The 17,727-nt window shown below is 37.8% G+C and overlaps 1 protein-coding gene across 1 annotated transcript in view; it reads right to left on the bottom strand.

The window, feature by feature from the left end:
* Positions 1 to 11,342, bottom strand: part of rasgrf1 (Ras protein specific guanine nucleotide releasing factor 1) — a 29,836-nt gene extending 18,494 nt beyond the window's left edge. Inside the window, exons 1-4 of the mRNA XM_079465506.1 lie at positions 10,731 to 11,342; positions 3,472 to 3,578; positions 926 to 1,073; positions 21 to 113 (exon numbers count right to left, since the gene is read on the bottom strand). Coding sequence (XP_079321632.1) covers positions 21 to 113; positions 926 to 1,073; positions 3,472 to 3,578; positions 10,731 to 11,006 — 624 coding nt within the window. The 5' untranslated portion in view covers positions 11,007 to 11,342. The remainder of the gene's footprint in view (positions 1 to 20; positions 114 to 925; positions 1,074 to 3,471; positions 3,579 to 10,730) is intronic.
* Positions 11,343 to 17,727: the final 6,385 nt, after the last annotated feature.

Raw genomic sequence — 17,727 nt, forward strand, 5'->3', positions numbered from 1 at the left:
GTGCAAAATAGAGGTCTTACTTTCTTGATTTTCTTGATCTCAGAGTCATCATCACTGGGGGCAGTGGTGGGATTCGACTGGATCTTCTCGTTGTCTTTGAGCTTTGCAGCGATCTGCCAGAAAACAGTGACAAAAATGGCAGAGTCAACACTTCCTTTGCAAAAGAAACGTTTTTCCTTCACTGCTTCTTAGCATGCTTAGAAAGTGATTGAGTCAGGCCAAATCGGTGCCAGCTGAGACATGTGGTGCAATCTCTCGCCCTATCGGATCTCTCAGATGACACTCGGGTGATTTCTGATGCTTAGCGAGCAAATTTTTCAATCATTAGGCGGCCCTGTGAATTTAAAAGGAGTAGTCTAAAGGTGAGTGGTGCATATACTGGATGCAGGCTGAAAGAGTTTATTTTGCTGTGGACTGAGGATGCGACACGCACAATGCATCTGGGGTCATGCATATTCAGCGCACCATTTCATACAGCTAGCTCCATTTGCACTTTAAAGTAAAACGACTATTTGATCTGGCTGATGAAGAATACAGCGGGGATCACAGTTCTCTTGGAGGGCCATTTTTATGAGCTGAGATGCAAAGTGAAGTGTAAAGTAGTCTGGAGAAAGCTCTTGAAAACCAAATGCTTCTGGCACCAATTTTCCTTTTCAGAATGAAGAAATGAGCATGTAATATCACCGGTTTCCCAGACAACTCCACCTCTGAAGGTCACAATAAGTATGCGCTGAATTCGCAGATTTGTTATGCTGCGTTTTACTACACAGCCAAACACCAGTGTTAAAAAGGTTGACTTAACACTCACAGTGTACATACATTATATATACACTGTGAGAGTTAATTTGACCTTTTTTAACACTAGCGATTTTGCTGTGCTCGAATAAACAATCCCTATTACAGCACTTTGAGTTACAAATTTTACCTCTGATTTCAGACGTTCAATCTCAATCTCTCCATCTTCTATCTGTTGTCGAAGTTGCTTAGCAACTGTTTTCTCGGTCTCCACAATTTGGAGTAGATGAAGGTATTTCTGCATGAGCGTTTCATGCTCGGTAGCCAGGTTTCTGTAGCTGCATACAGAACACATACGCACGTTAATACAAACAAACACATAGCCATCTGCAACAAACCATACATGCACAAAGAGACATACATAAACACGACTGTGCAAACATTCTGACAATGTTACACTAACAGGGATAAAGTTCATTAGTGTACACACAGTAGTGTTAACTCTACAAGCACACTCTACAGAGGAGTGAATGTTAGATTTCAACAATTAAACTGACTTGTTTAAACAGTACTTATCTTAAAACGGCAGGCATATTCAGCCGCTTTCAGGTTTATGTAAACAGATTTAGACAGCCAAAATAGTATTTTTCCAGTACAGACTGAGACCAGAAGCGAGCACCTATGAGGGGCTGTTTAGGCCTTTATTATTTAAATGACTCTTACAAACACTTGTGAAATAAAAATATCGATCGAACTTAGTGAAATTCATTCATATGTATTACTGAAATACATCTTACAAACACAGGTGAAATAAAAACATTGAACCAACTTAGTGAAATTAATTCATATGTATATATTCATATTGTACGAGAGCCGTGAGGGAACAGCTTGCCTGTGCACCGGTGCACCGCTCTCCAGAAGCATAAGAGAGGAGCGACAACAGGGAAGGGCCTGGATTATATGTGATGTTTTATTATGTTTGTGTGGCCGGCAGTCGACCGTGAGGGAGATGCCTGCATTTTAAGTTTGTTTTGTTGTTTGTTTATTTTATTAAAAGTCTGTTTTATCATTTTATTGAATGCTACAATCTTACAAACACTAGTGAAATAAAAACATTGATCGAGAGCCACAGTATTTTTTTCAGGCGAACTAACCTGGATTTACACAATGTTGTATCTTATATTAAACTGCTGGAACATAGGTCAACACAAGTTGGTTACCAAGCCATTGTTGAAAAACCCTATTTTTAAGGACCTGGTTCATTTTCCGCAAGCTAATCTTTCCAATAAGAGGGGCATTACTAAGATAAAGTCAAAAACAAATGAGATGTGCAGCTTGTACCAGTTTCCATTAAATAAAAATGTATCCTATTTTGTTAATTAATATTACTAGTTTTGTGGTGAAAAATTATTGAAATTGTGGTGTAAATCCCCAAAAAATATTTAATCCAAAACGGAAAATGTTTTTCAACTCTGCGGTGGCGTCCCCAGAATATCCATTAACCCCGTCCTCAAACTGTCAGTATGGTGTAAGTTCTGTTCATAAAACAGAATGAAAACACCTACTTTTGAAGATCCAATCAATTTGCAGTGGAAAAACATGTCATGTCCTTTATGTTTATTCATAATTTTTTACACTTAAAATATGTGAGAATATGGAAGTTCACAAGAAACACCCTCTTGTCTTTCAAACCTGTATGACTCTCTTTCTTCTGCGAAACACAAAAGAAGATATTTTGTGACCGAACAGCACCGGCACTTATTCACTTCTATTGTATGGACACAAAACCAATGCACATGAAAGGGTGCTGGTTAACAAAATGTTTCTAAATATCTTCTTTTGTGTTCTGCGAAAGAAAGAAAGTCATACAGATTTAAAATGACAAGAGGTTGAGTAAATTATGACAGAACTTTCATTTTTGGGTGAACAATCACTTAAAGTCGACTGCACTTCCGGTTGTTGTGGACTTCATGTGTTCATCTCATGTCCATGCGTGGTTTACTTTTTTATTTAGCATATAAAAATACTATCAAATAACTACAATATTACATGGATAAAAAAACCAATGAGCAATTATATGATCAATGTTTCTTACCTAGAGCAAAACTGAGCATTCTTTAATCAAATAAAAAATAACTAATAATAATTGTCAACACAGTCTGTCATATTTGTGATTTCTTTACACACAAAGTTAACAAACTATAATAAAGCATTGCATTCTGCACTGCACATGTCCATGAAGGCCATCTGCTATTAAAGACATTATGCTTTGTCTGTTAGTTCCCAATGGAGAGCTTGAATTCAAAGTTCATTTCTAAAAATAAACAATACTCCCAGCAGAACCTCTGTAACATCCAAGATTGCTAAAACAAGCTTGAAGCTAATTATAGATAATGAGACATGGAATCTGTCCACTTGGCAGAAAATACCCTTCTGTATTCATTTTCCCTCTTCACAATAACTTTGCGTACAGAGCAGTATATTATACACTAAACCAGAGAATCCGGCTGTTATGACAACACAACCATTCTCTTGGCAAGATCTCATCTGACTCAACTCAAAACAGCACATTTCTTAAAAACAGTTCAGTAATTAGTTTAAATGCTCACTCACAATGTGTTATAGATGTATACTTAACCAAAATCAGACTGTAGTGACAAAAACATGCAAAACTGTGTTCTTTTCCACCTTTTACTGAAGTGGACAGGTGCAGATACAGCACTTGCGTTTGCTTACCTGGCATGTGATATTGCTGCCACCCATTCATCGCAGTCCTTAAAGTCTTCTGTACGAAGCTCTAGGGCTTTCTGATTCTCGTGGTTAAAGCTGACTGTGAAATAATACTGCAATACAGAACAGAAACTCTTCTTAACTACAACATACAACATCATGTTTTTTGCTACATTGCTGGATGTTATGATTACTAGACAGTATTAGCTATTATTTTAATCAATCAATCAACACATCGTTTATTCAGTGATATGGGAGTCTTTATTAGTATTATACAATTCAAATAATTCATTGTATTTTAGTCATTGTACCAAATAGTTTATGATCCAATGTTATTTGCATATCGGATCATATCGTTAAGATTGGTTTACAGAGCTGTGCTTGTTATATGTTTCTTATATTATTCAGTGGCCATTATCTTTTCACATAATCTAATAATTTTGACCAAATTTGATTTGTCTGTTTATACATTTTCTAAATGGTAATGTAATAAGCAGAAACATCATATTCGCCTAGTCATACATTACACAAACTTCTTCCACTTATATCAGGGTTTATTTTTTCATTAATGACCAGCTGACTACATTTCATCTCCAAAAAGTTCAATATTTAAAAAACTACCTATGAACCAATCAAATTTGGAATCTGTTATTCCAAATTGGAACAACATTGGCCATTAGAGCATTTGTAACAAATGACCTTCCGTGAGGAAAATCCATTTCCTATCGGTTTTAAGGCAATAAACCAAATTCAAACATAGCCAACATGTAATGTGATTTAAAAATGTAATGTTATTAATTAGGCATATTTAGATTAAATTTCTGTTATATTTAACTGCACCTGTGAATTGCAGTACTCGGATGATCCTGTGTTATTAGTTTTGAGCAGTTATTATAAGTCAATAACAGACCTTGAAATGTGACATTTAGCCAAAGAGAATCAAGTATTCCAAAAAGCCATGTAATAATTGTAAATAACAATTTACAACATGCTGATCTGTTCATTTGAACTGTCTTTGTGCAGTGATCATGGTTTGCCAGTTTCAGTGTGGCTCAGCATTTAAATAATCCAAATTTAAACTGAAAGTGCAAAATTCAGCACTTTACACAAACACATAAACTACAAACACTCATTTGCATATTCAAATAGTGTACTGCATGCCCTTTGTAACACAATGAAATTCACCAAAAACAGCTAACTATCCTGCCTGATCTTTCAGAACTGATAAGTGAGGCCATCGAAAGTTTAAAGAAATAGTGGAAGCGCTAGGAAAACTTCCCCATACCTAAGATAGCACCATCTGTCACGAGGAATACCATAAAACATGCAAACTGGTAGCATGGTGCATTACATAACTGTATGCTACCTGTTACCTAGCAACTCCTCCTTGCGCTAGTGGCTATAGCTCTGTATGTGCTACCCTTCTCTCTTCATTTCAGTAATCCAGGCCTTGCCACTGAATCCCCAACAAGATCAATTTCTGCAGCACAGCGCACCATTAAATGAATTGTTCAATTTCAACATACATTTTCATGTTAATTTACTCACCCCTGTTGTCATCCAAGATGTATATGTATTTTGCTCTTTAGTCGAAAATAAATGTTATAAAGGTTTTTGATGAAAATATTCCAGGTTTATTCTGCATATTGTGGTCTTTGATGGACTCCAAACGGTTGAAGGTCAAAATTCCAGTTTCTTTCAGTGCAGCTTCAAACGTCTTTTAACGATACCAGAGATGCTATATAAACACAAATGCTCACCTTGCTCTGTTTTGCGAAGCACGATCACAACTTCACGTAATACGTAATTACGTTGAAAAGGTCGCGCTGAGGTAGGCAGTACCGAGGCAGTGTTTACAAATGTGGAGAAGGAGGAGCGTTCAAAAGTTGTTGAATGTTCAATGACACATATTCAATTGTCTTTGAGTCAGTTTTTTTTAAATGGTCATTTTGTGTGTGTATCCTCGATTCTGCCGAGATCAAGCGTGACCATTTCAACGTAATTACGTAATAAATTAAGTTGTGATCACGCATTGCAGAACAGAGCAAGGCGAGGATTGTGTTAATAAAGCATTAACATTAAAAAAAAAATAGAAAATGACAGATCGTTTCACTAGATAAGACCCTTATTCATTGTTTGGTTTCATTTAAATCCCTTTGAAGCTGCACTGAAATTGTTATTTTGATCTTCAACCGTTTGGAGTCCATTGAAGTCCACTATATGGAGAATAATCCTGGAAGGTTTTCGTCAAAAAACATAATTTCTTTTCGACTAAGGAAAAAATACATAAACATCTTGGATGACAACAGGGGTGAGTAAAGTGATTGAAAGTGAACAATTCCTTTAAAGCATTACAAAATGACTGTATCAGCATCATTCATGTTTATGAAGGATACACATTTAAAGCAAATTACATGTTCATCCTATTAGGTTGAGCCAGAGCCATTGAGAGAGAGAGCCGTCAGCAGAAGTTCAGAATGTCATGTGATTCACGGAGCCTTCAGATAGTTCCAGGAAGTTATCTTTTCTTGATTTCTTACGTCTTTAAATGGATTGTTTGTCACAATCTGACTGTTTTGCTGCAGTTCCATGCGTTACTAGTAACTTCCAGGAACTATTGAGAGGTTCCATGAACCGCCATTGCTCTGAAAAAACTGTTCCATTAGAGTCAACGCAACTCTCTCCCTCAATGGCTCTGGGTTGAGCTTTAGGACATACTGTGTGTTAGCTAATCCTGATGATTAAAGTAACTTATTTGTTCTACCATAGAGGTTATGGATGTGTCATCACTTTACCACGTGAAAGCCACGTGAGCACACCAGAGGCCCTGTGTGGCAAAACACATTTAGCTAAATGACTTCTTAGAATTTCAGGAGATGCAATTCCGGGCAATATTTCTGTGTCCATGAACACCTGATTCCTTTCGTATGGAAGTCGTAAGGATCACCGTCGAGTCCAGCTGCTTGTAATTCCAGCAAATAATTAGTTTTTTCTGTTCTCCTCAGCCATTTTGCTGGACGTTTTGCCACTCAACGTGTCCCAGGGTGTGTCCCGACATGTTCGCGTGGGAAAGTGATGTCAATGCATACCCTCTATTTCTTTTCCATGAGCTCAGGAAAGAGCCTTTGCTATAGTACACAGACAAACAAATCCAGTTTCCAAGTTATAGCTGAGTCATTTGGATTTACACACCTAACTGATAAGTGTGTGTTTTTACAAGAACATACACACAATAAACATGTACCCCTTTAAAGCCACACCATAAAATGTGTTGCACAGTTACTCATTATAGCTCTTTGACCAAACCAATGAAAGTATACTTATAATAGCAGACCACACGTGCTGAAGCCTTCACATTTCAGAAGAATGACTACTGTACAACAAAGTCATCTAAAATATAAGAAACAATGGCTGATGAACATTAAGTACTTCCAGTAAAGAACACAACATTCAGAAACGGCCAATCTATAGCGTGGTTGTTATCTTATAAGCCACCTGTATAAACTTTAATAAAACACAAATTCTGCTTTATAATGTTTGAGTTCAGACAGATCCTATCAGTTTGACTCTTTCAACAATCGCCTGAACACAATATCATTTTTGTGTTCGATTAACCTGCCACCTGTCACGTCAATTTAAGCAGCCAAGCGATGAGTCGGATGGTCCAGGGGAAAGACCCATCCATAAACAGCAGGAAGGGACCTCTCTAATATTCATTCGGTTACAAATCCATAATGTACAGGCAGGCATATTTGCTTTCCTTTTTGACATTTTTGCCACTCCACTGTCTCGAGCTCCTATGCAAGTGCATTCTGCGAGGAGACCAAAATAGCGAGCATCAATAAGTCTCCGCTCCCTCATTGTGTTGAGCTGCAAAAGTGCAGCTGTTCCCAAAAGAGAGATGAGTGTTTTTCTATAAATGGGTTCTGACCCCTCAGAGGTACCGAACAGCACAAATTTAGCCCAAACAACGTTAGCATTAATGAAGGAGACACGCACTGATACATGCTGCCGCTACACACACAAGATCCCTTCCAACCATTATTTTTCTCATGCAAATAGGAGTTGCCATAGGAACCATGAGCTCAAATGCAGATATATTTTAAAGAGGGCCAATAAATGAATGGTAGAGCTAGATGACTGGTAGGTAAATACAATGACAATAAAAAGGTAGCGGGGTGGCTTTGAACAGACTGCAAATTTGTGATGAATACATCAATATGCACGTTTTTTAAAAGCTTTGTTCTGCAAAGTAAGTGGGGTTTTTTTTCAGATTAGAGAATAGCATCTATCGGACAGAGAAGCATTGAAGCTACAGTTTTAAAAAAGTGCATTTGAAATTGGAATAGCATTTCTAAACTATTTTAAATATCACAACAACATATCAATTGTCTTGCAAGCGCTGTGCAGTCAAAGTTGGGCAGCAATATACACATGCACATGTCTGTGTCTGCTTGTATGAAGCCAAACTCTAGATGGACTGCCCCATTTTTATGATTCAACAACAGAATGGTGCCATTTCTGTAAGTCGGCACACCTGGAAAAGCCAATAAAAGCCTAATGCTAAACATGACACTTCAATTAAAATGGCAAGATGTTGCAATGGGTTGGCTACTAGACTCAGGTTGGATGATTTAATGAAGAACGTGAAAAAGGATGACTTGAAGGATCGAACAGAACCTCCAATATCTCTGTAAATATTTAGCATGCCTTGATCAATGACTGAGAAACCGATGCTTTATGCAACATTTAATTATGTTCCAGACATGAAAATAAGAGCATGATAAAAATCAATAAAAAAGAGGAAAGAAAAACAGAACATGATGTAATGTTTGTAAGACTGCCAAACACTAGGCCACTGAATGTGAGATAACACGCTTCTATCTGTGTTCTGTTCTCTGGAGTATGACAGACATGCACAGCATCAAACTCCATGTCGCATCCTGCTTTGTCAGCACAGGGACAGCTGTTCACAGGAAGGTCTTTGACTTGAATTGCAGTCCTCACACACACAGATAGGCACTGCAGGCTGAGGAGATCCGGCTTTGCAGTTTCTCCTTAGGTAAAACATTTTTGACTATGTCAACATCCACCATTGGCCAGTACACAAAAGTCACACTGTTTTTTGGACACAGAATGCCATATGGCTGCATAAATGATTAAGTGGTTGGATGGTAAAGTGGCTTTAGGTTGATGAAAGTAAGTTTTTGTTTACATTTGAGCAGCTTTATAGAGACTTGGTCTAGTTGCATAAACTTAGCCGCTAAGTTAAGACTGTGTTTTAACAACTAGTCTAACTGACTAGCAATTAGTTAGGACTGATCAGTCTTGCTTTTCATATTTCAATTAGCCTAATCCACCTTTCTATAAAACTGATTTAAAGTTATGAACAGTCTTGAAGAAAATAATAGCTGACTATCTATGCAGTTTATGGTGTTGTGGACTCAGACTTTATACTAACACCTGTCAGTGTGGATGCATGCAGTTTTTGACCACTGCTACATCTCACTACTGTTTACGTCAATGTTTATCCGGCTAGTTTACATATAATACAGTATGTGTTTCTAATATTATTTAGTTAGCTTGGTACATGTTTATGTATTGTTTACATAAAGTATGTCTTGTAAAAGCCTTGATAATCATTTTTTTTTAATTATTAATGAAACAATTATTGTTAGTGATAAGTTTACTGTTAGTAACTTATAAACTAATTGAACTGTCATGTAACATTACAAGACAACATCGCGTAATGTCAACATGATCATATTAGTCACTAGTATGACTGAAGTCTTCATCTCAACTGAACATACATCATTTATAAGTTTGACATTTTTTATATTACGAGATCAAAAAGGACCAAGGGATTACTTTGAAGTAAGGCTAACTACATAAATCCCTACAGCATATGCTTTTAATACATAAGAACTACGACAGGAACGGGTCCACACAAAAATACTTAAAGTGAGAGGGAAATCATTTAAAAGGAACAGTTCACCCAAAAATGATCTTCAATTCAATTACTCTGTTACTACTGTATTTGTTCTGTGGAACAGCAAAGAAGATATTTTGAAGAATGTAGGAGAGCAAACTGTTCTGGGGCACTTTTGACTACCATTGTCATTTTTCCTGCTATGGCACTCAATAGTGGCCAAGAACTGCCATGAGCATTCTTTCAAATATCTTTCTCAGATACAGATTTGGAACAGCTCGAGGGTGACTAAATGATGACAGAATCTTTATTTTTGGGTTAACAGTCCCCTTAATATTTCTTCTGTCTGAATAAAAAAGACAACAAAGCACTTAAAAAGATCAGAGAAAACCAAAAATATGTAGCTATTTGCATCTTTCAAGGAGTCACCTATTTTTGAGGGGTTTGGACACTCTCAGCAACATTTATGTCATTGTTGCATTACACTCTGATAATTATCTGATAAACAACAGCTTATCAGACGCCTAAACAGTGTCTTTGAACATAAAGTTCAGTTTTGGAAACGATTTGTTATTAAACACGTTGTGAAGACGCAGTTGCCAAGGTAGGATGCTATTAATATCAGCGCGGGAATTAAATCAATACGTCAAACAGACTGCGATTCTACGCCAGTTTTCCGCATGATGGCGATGGAGAGGTTTATCAGCGCTTTCCTCGGCGTCATTTTCTCTCTTGTGTGGTAGAGAGCGGAACAGTCTTTTTAAACTTACACACCTCTGAGGAAAAATACTACATTTTTCACCGCAGTACGAAATAAACAACGACAAAAGACACTGAACTTGAGGCTAAACTATTGAACATCGTTTACAATGTGAAATGAAGTTTAGTGCATATCTTTGCTAGGCTTAGTGTTAAAGAGCACGATAGGCTACTTCAAATTATTAAAGGTATGTTGGCAAAACATTTTATTTATCAACAAATATAGCCAATATTTAAAACATGATACGCTGGCTTTAAACAGTGCCATCTTCGACAGATGATGCAAATTTCCACAAAAACACATCTGATACGACAATTATATGCTTATCGCTTGATAAAAACACTGTAGCCTACAACATCTGCAAAATTGAGAAAGGTGCAGTTGGTAAAATTGTTGGTTGTCTCGAGCGCATGCTCATCATTTCTTTACGCATAAAACAAACCCCCACTCGCCGCTGGCTGGCAGCAGAATTGCAATTTTTAGTGCCTTACCCCACAAATCGACAAGCAAACCAAGCTATTCGAATGGCCCTTGTTACAGACCTATGCACAAAGTTGTCATTCCGTTATTTCGTACCTGTTTTTCTAAGCACTCCTTCGCTGACAGTGAAGGTTTGGGTGAGGACGATCTGTCACACACACATCCTTCCAACAGGTATAATCCCGAGGGTCGAGAACTGGACTCGCTCTCAAAATAAAAAAGCATATTTTGCAAAAGAGCAAACCACTTCGTGTGCCATTTTGTGTTGTCAGAACTCTTTTTGCTCAAGCAGCCTCGCCTCGTACCATCTTTCTTCGCCAAAAGACCCAGGTAGGTGACATGGCCATCATTAAGTCGAATTCCCTTCTGCATTTTTCTGAAGAAGATGCTGGTTTTCGGGAAAAGGCTGGTGGTGCTGTTTTGGTTCTTACATCTTCTTAGCACGAGATCCCCGAGCAGACGGGCACTTCGGGATTAGAAACGAAGCATGGCACGTTCTGCCCATACACCGCAATCACCGCCTTGGCACGAAGTAGGGAAGAAGCGCAGAGGAAAACGAAGAATGCCAAAGTCTACCATCGTAATGTTGTCGAAAAGGTTTGAGCGTTGGAAAAAGATGCAAAAGTGGCTCCCGTAACCTCTCCTGTGACGCAATGAGCGGGGAGAATTAGGCTACGGTGTGCGCGAGTGATGGTTTGTCGCGTTCTCACGTAAAATTCTCTATAAACCAGTGCGCGCGCTCACTGCTGAATGAGGCAGTGGCGTCACGTGACCCGATTTCAGGCGACTGCGTTTCAGAACCTCGGACAGAGTCACGCGAACATACTTCTACAAAAACTTGCACAGCTCATATTAAATAGACCCCGTTCACTTCATACTAAGAAAAAACCTTTAAAGTATAATATGTGCTAGATATTCATATTTAAGATCACACATGCTCACCTCGTGAGCTATTATTGTTCTTGTAGGCAGATGATTTAATGCCTTGTAACTGTGATCAATAGAGTGAATGATCATTGACAGTCGATTAGAAGTTAAACATGCGGGACTCCCGTAGCTCGTTCAATGAATCAATCGATCTAGTTAAGAAAAGGATTTACAGTGAACTCCTATAAAAGCAGATTCAAGTTGCTTCAGATGCCTCTGCTTTAGTCATTATGTGAATGTACCTTGATCTCTAAAAGTGTGTTCTCTGACATATTGTCTTCACCATTGAGACAGAGTTACAATAAAGTAAACCAAGATGTTCCTTCTGTCATGAAATGGCCGATGTGCACTTCTGAATTGGAGTCGTCCAATACTGAAACATTGTGTCATCTTGGCCTCTCTGGCTGCTTAATTCTATTCGCTACAAGGAACCCTGACACGCTGTTCTGACATTGTAATATCGAGCAAAGACACATAAAACCAAAAATACATACATTCTGCTCGTACAGTTTGTCTAAGGTATCTTTTACACTGGTTGTTCATATGTTCACAAGGGACTTAAACCAGCACTTAATGCCCACACTCAAAACCTCATGGTTCTAATCATCCTGTTTGTACTCAGACACACCAGCTTCTTGGACATCCTTGCCATTTCCTCTTCTTTATCTGCTATGTCTTTGATTCACCATAGGCAGTAAAAAAATACCAAGGACATGTTTTTGAGTGCCTTTTCTTGAAGAATTGCTACTTCCGACTTTCCTTATTTAATAAATAATATTAAATATCCTATATTAAGGATGTTCCTGGAAACTGCACCAAATAAAATAAAAATAACAATATTGCAAAACAATTAATAAACTCTTCCATCCCTTGTGTTCACAGCAAAATTTTCACTTTTTTTGTAAAATTATTATAATGGAAATGGAAGAAAGTATAAAATAAACAGCGTGCTAAAGGATAAATGTAATGAATTGCTTTCCAATCAAGGTGTGCAGACAACGTGTTATATTTGCTAGCAATCTATAAGAGAGAAACGGACTGATATCAACTTTACTCACTAGTGGGCAACATTAATAAGTGAAGTAAGAATGTGTAAGCATGCTTAATGTTCTGGTTAACAAATCGTTTGGTGTATAGACTCTCGATGTGCCTTTAAATCCAATTTTATTTTATTTTCTTTGCTTCTTCCAGTGCCTGGTAAAAACAAACATGAAATATTAAATTATGCAAAAGGAATATGTTCGTGTAATGTTTAAATCCGAGGATTTTAAAATTAACCATGGATGCGCCGTACGGGATAACATCATCGGTAAGAGTACAATTAATCTGGATGAGCAAGTGGTGTAGCCAGAATTTTATTTTTGAGGGGGCCTATCTGTAAATGAGGGGGGCATTACATTTCATTAGGTTTCTATCTATTGCTAAAATCATATACCTGTATTTTACAGCACATTTCACCGTTTTAGCAAACATAAACCTTGCCTAATTGTTCTTAATCCTGGTCCTCGGGAAGATAAACAGGGAGCACTGCCTGGTTGATCAACCAGAGTAACAAATCAACAGTTTTTTATTTTAAGCGATCAAAAATCTGAGTGGCTATGCTACTGGGATGAGCCAATTGACACAGGAAGTGGGGTTCAGTGGTGGACAATCAAGAACTGGCCAATGGTGCGGAAAGAAGAAGCCAATGGCTGTGGTTGAGGCGGAAGGACACAGCATGGCTGCCAGATGACCTTGTAACAATGCGACACACACCAAGGTCTGATCAACCTGCGGTGGGCATCCCTTGGCTGAGTGTGTCTTGTGATAAAGGGCCGAAACACCCAATGAGGCCGATGTGCACAACTAACGATCTTTGGCATTGATGGGAACCATACAAAGGGCATTATAAGCGGCACCTTACCAAAATACATCTTTCAAAAAGGATAACAGATGAAAGTGGGATCGGACACACAACTCATGAGATGTCGCTCTGATTGCAAGGAAAGGTTAGAATAAAAATGGTCTTACCGACGAACCCAGTGAAACCTCAGATCTCCTTTCCTCTATTCATAATTTTGACCACTCTCCCTGTCATGTAAAAGGCATGTTGACCTATTGGGCAATTCAACTGTGCTGAATTAGTGGGATTATGACACCTAGTCCTATTAAGTGAATCAATGTTTGAACATAACATAGGAACGTATTTTCCACTCAAAAATTTGACACAATGCTTCCAAATTAGTGTCAGCTGATATAATGTGCTATATTAGGAGATGGGATATTTCGGATATAGCCTACTCAGTGTTAACATCACAAGTGTGCGTTAACGTTAGAGGGCCGCAGGCTGCCCGTAAAGAAACGAAAATTGCCCAAAGTATTCGCAGTAACGTTTCTGATATTCAATTAAAACTCTATTAAGTGTGTGATGCTGTTATAATAAAAGTTAAATATCGCTTAACGTAAATTTTAGACACCATTTATTCCTCCGCCAACAGAAATAGTTCTAAATGGAACTGTAGGCCTACCTCATGGATGAATACACCCGTAGCTCGTTCAATGAATCAACCAATCTATTTGAATGAATTGGTGTATGTGTGATTCAATGTTTCACAACGTACAAAGTCATTTATTTTTTGCCACCTTCATGGTGTATGTGTCTCTGCTTGTTTTGTTTAAAGGTTAAAATACAGATTTATGTAAATAAATACAATTTACAGAAATTAAAAAATATAGATTGTCAGTTGGATGCATTAATGGGGTAATTTTAATTAATCACAAAGTTCCTAATAGTATCTGTCAGTTACATTTTCATAAAAAATGTCAATGCACAATGGATCGAATTAAACTTTCCTCGCTTAAACCATACACTGTACAATGTTCTAAGAAACCATAGTCCCAATCTTTCCTACAGTCCACCTACCCATCACGGCTCATAAAATTTAACAGCTCAAGGTTTTCATCACAATCAATTGGGGAACCAATATCTTCTTTCATCAGGACATGTGACGTGTGTCATGTGACGCAACTCTTTGTCTCAGCACTAATGTGCTGAACAATAAAACACGTCCTAGCACAGAACATGCCAGCGTGCTCCTTTAAGCACCCAATTTGTTTAAAAGGTACAGGCTTTAATCTGGCGCTGTCAGTCTGGTGGCTATTTCACAGAGCAGATTCATTTATGACTTTAGCCTTATTGTTATCTGCTCTCCCTCAGATCTACACTCATAAAAATGCTCTGCGACTGGTGCGACAGCTATCTGAAGTCAAAAAGACGTATCATTCGATTAGCATCTGCTCGCACAAAACAATAAAAGAACTGAAAAATAACAACCTATTCACTATCTGCTCGACCAGTGTCAGGGCATAGTCCAAAATGTTGTGTATATCTGTGTGTATATTTGAATGTGGATTGAAGAGTCATGCCCAGTTATGTGAAGATGTTTTTTCTTTCCACAGATTGATGAAGCGATTAAAAGCAACAGTTTTGTCTGTGGGAATCTGAATCAGCATTCTTCTGCAGCAATTTTACTGGAGCTCCAGCAACCCTGCTTACAGACAGAAAATGGCCTAAAAAGTCCTCCTTGTGTCTTTCGCTTATCTGTTTGTCCTGATTTTTTTTTTCTGTTCACACCACAGCAAAGATCTCATGGATAAGACATCCTTTGTGTGTGAGTGTTTTAAAAATAGTTAAAAAACGAAATTTTATTTACTGTACTGTACATTGCATCAGCCAAATGCATAAATATATAAATGTAATTAACAATCAGTTTTGCAATGCTGTTTGACCTTACGAAAGAAAAACTGAAAAATGTAATGCAATAAATGAAATAATACTATTCCATATATTGGAAACGAGTGCTTTTAAGTACATGAAATGTGGCAATTCCTCATACATTATTCAATATATTGTAATACATTAACATCATTTTTTATATATATTTAAAAGAATATAAAGTAATACAGGAGCAATGTGGAGATTTTAGCGGCATCTAGCGGTGAGGTTGCAAATGGCAACCAACGGCTCAATACGAAGCACGTGGCTGACACAGAACAAAGATGTTGTCACGTATTTACGAAACGCGCTCTGTAAAGCAGTTTGTCCATTTATAGCTACTGTAAAAACAACACAGTGAATTCCATGCAAGTGGACCCATGGTGTATGCAGACAGAAATAGCGAAGGTAATAAAAACATAACTCTTTATTATGTAAGGTCTTTATACACCTCTGAAGATTTAGTTATGTATTATATTGCATTTCTGACAATAGATCCTCCTTTAAATTACATACAGCACCTTTCATATATTGAGAGTTCATATCGAAAAATATATTTTCTTTAGGGTAATTGAAATTAAATTAAAGTTTATAAAAACCCCTTTGTACCCAAATTAAAGAAGGTTTCTACAGGTGTCAATGCATTAAACCCTAATATATCGAACGATTCCTAATGATGGCTGAAGACATAGTGTCCCCTCCACCATTTGTGCTGTGTGTTGGAGAATGGTCTACCCCTAATTACATGATCCACTAGGCCTCTAATTCACCGTGCTCCTCTTAGACGACATTTACTAATTGCTCCTTCCTTTTTTAGAAGCAGCTCCCTTGCTCTTATCAAGCCTTCCCTTGTTTCTCATTGTCTGCTGCCTGTGCACGCTCACGGGGGCTGAAGACGCTGCCATGGGCTCCACCTATCAGAGACGATGAAGAATGTGGGTTGTTCCGTCAAAGCCATTAGAAATACGTCACACGTGTACCTCAGCTGTTGATCAGTTTGTACTAGCGAACAAAATGTTTTTTAAGATGAAACCACAATATGTCTGGTTAAGGGCTATCCTGCTGTGGAATGGCTTTAATTTAGTCTTAAATTCATTAAGTGAAAGAGGAAGGGATTTAATCACAATTTGATTTGTTTATGCTTTATTAGCAAGATGTAAATATTTACTATTTATTTAAAAAGTGAATCAGCTCGCAAAAATGTGTTTTTTGGCGAACACTTCTAATGTTGTTCAATTGCTTTAACTACTGAACTCAATGGGACGTTGAAATATAAATAGAGACTTATATGTGGGATTCATGAAAAATACATCAAATTATTTTTATGCTATGAATAAAACCATAGACCAAATAGACCATCATTTTGAATTCTTTTCAGTCGCCCTTCCCTTGGATGCAAGATAAGAACATGAATCTGTTTTGTCAAAGATAATCATTAGTGATATGACTCATCTCAATGGATGATATCATTACGTGGCAAAATAATTACGCAGACATCAGATATCAAGTGTTTAAGGATCAAAGGGGTACAGGGAACAAGGCTATAGGAAAGCTGCGTGACCAAGTGATCGTCTCACATTTTACCTCCTCTCACAGACACAACAAATTTTTGTAAAGGCGTTAATTTTGCCATTGTTGCATCAGCCGGCTTCAGAACTGGAGTGTGAGTGGGTTTTTCAAATGAAAGAGGAAGCTTTTCAGGTTATTGGAAGTTTAACCTGAAAAGGAGATTTTTAATCTCAATAGCGTCCTGTCATTTAATGCTTTTATTTTTTTGCTTGTGTGGGTTTTGCTGTCAGCATTACTCAGTTAAAATCCCGTGGACACAGATAAGGTAATACTGAGGGAAATACACATCACCTAGCTTGACAGGAGGAAGTCATTTGACGACACTAATAATTTGAAACTCCTTAAAAAAGGACATATTCTCTATTTCGAATGGTTTCAGCAACCTATGCCAAGTTCTCAACGTCACTCTCAACGTAACATATTGTAGTGAGAAAGGGAGTCTGTTGAACATGTATGTACTGGTAGAAGATTGTTTTGTAATCTCGCTTGAAAATAGCTTGATATCTTTTTTGTGGTCTATAGCAGGACTTGGTGCTTCCTCTTAACAGAAGCTGATTCTCCTCAGTCAGGACCTATTAGCTGGCCTGCCAGTCAAGGGGATCTGAGGGGGTGTGGGATTGTGCGGACCCCAGAGAGGCTGTCCTGATGTCTCCCCTAAACGCCTGTTATCAATGGACTGTGCAGTAACCTCTGTATTTCCCCCACACTGTCAACATCATTACCAAATTCCCCAGGACGGTTTGACTGACGCACCAGTCAGGTCCAATACATGACTGCGATATGTGACATGAGCGCTGCATCAAGCTTTGCTCCTTTCAAAGTTAACACCATTTGTTATTAACG

The sequence above is a fragment of the Barbatula barbatula genome (assembly GCF_947034865.1).
Source record: "Barbatula barbatula genome assembly, chromosome: 10".
NCBI classification, from domain to species: Eukaryota; Metazoa; Chordata; class Actinopteri; order Cypriniformes; family Nemacheilidae; genus Barbatula; species Barbatula barbatula.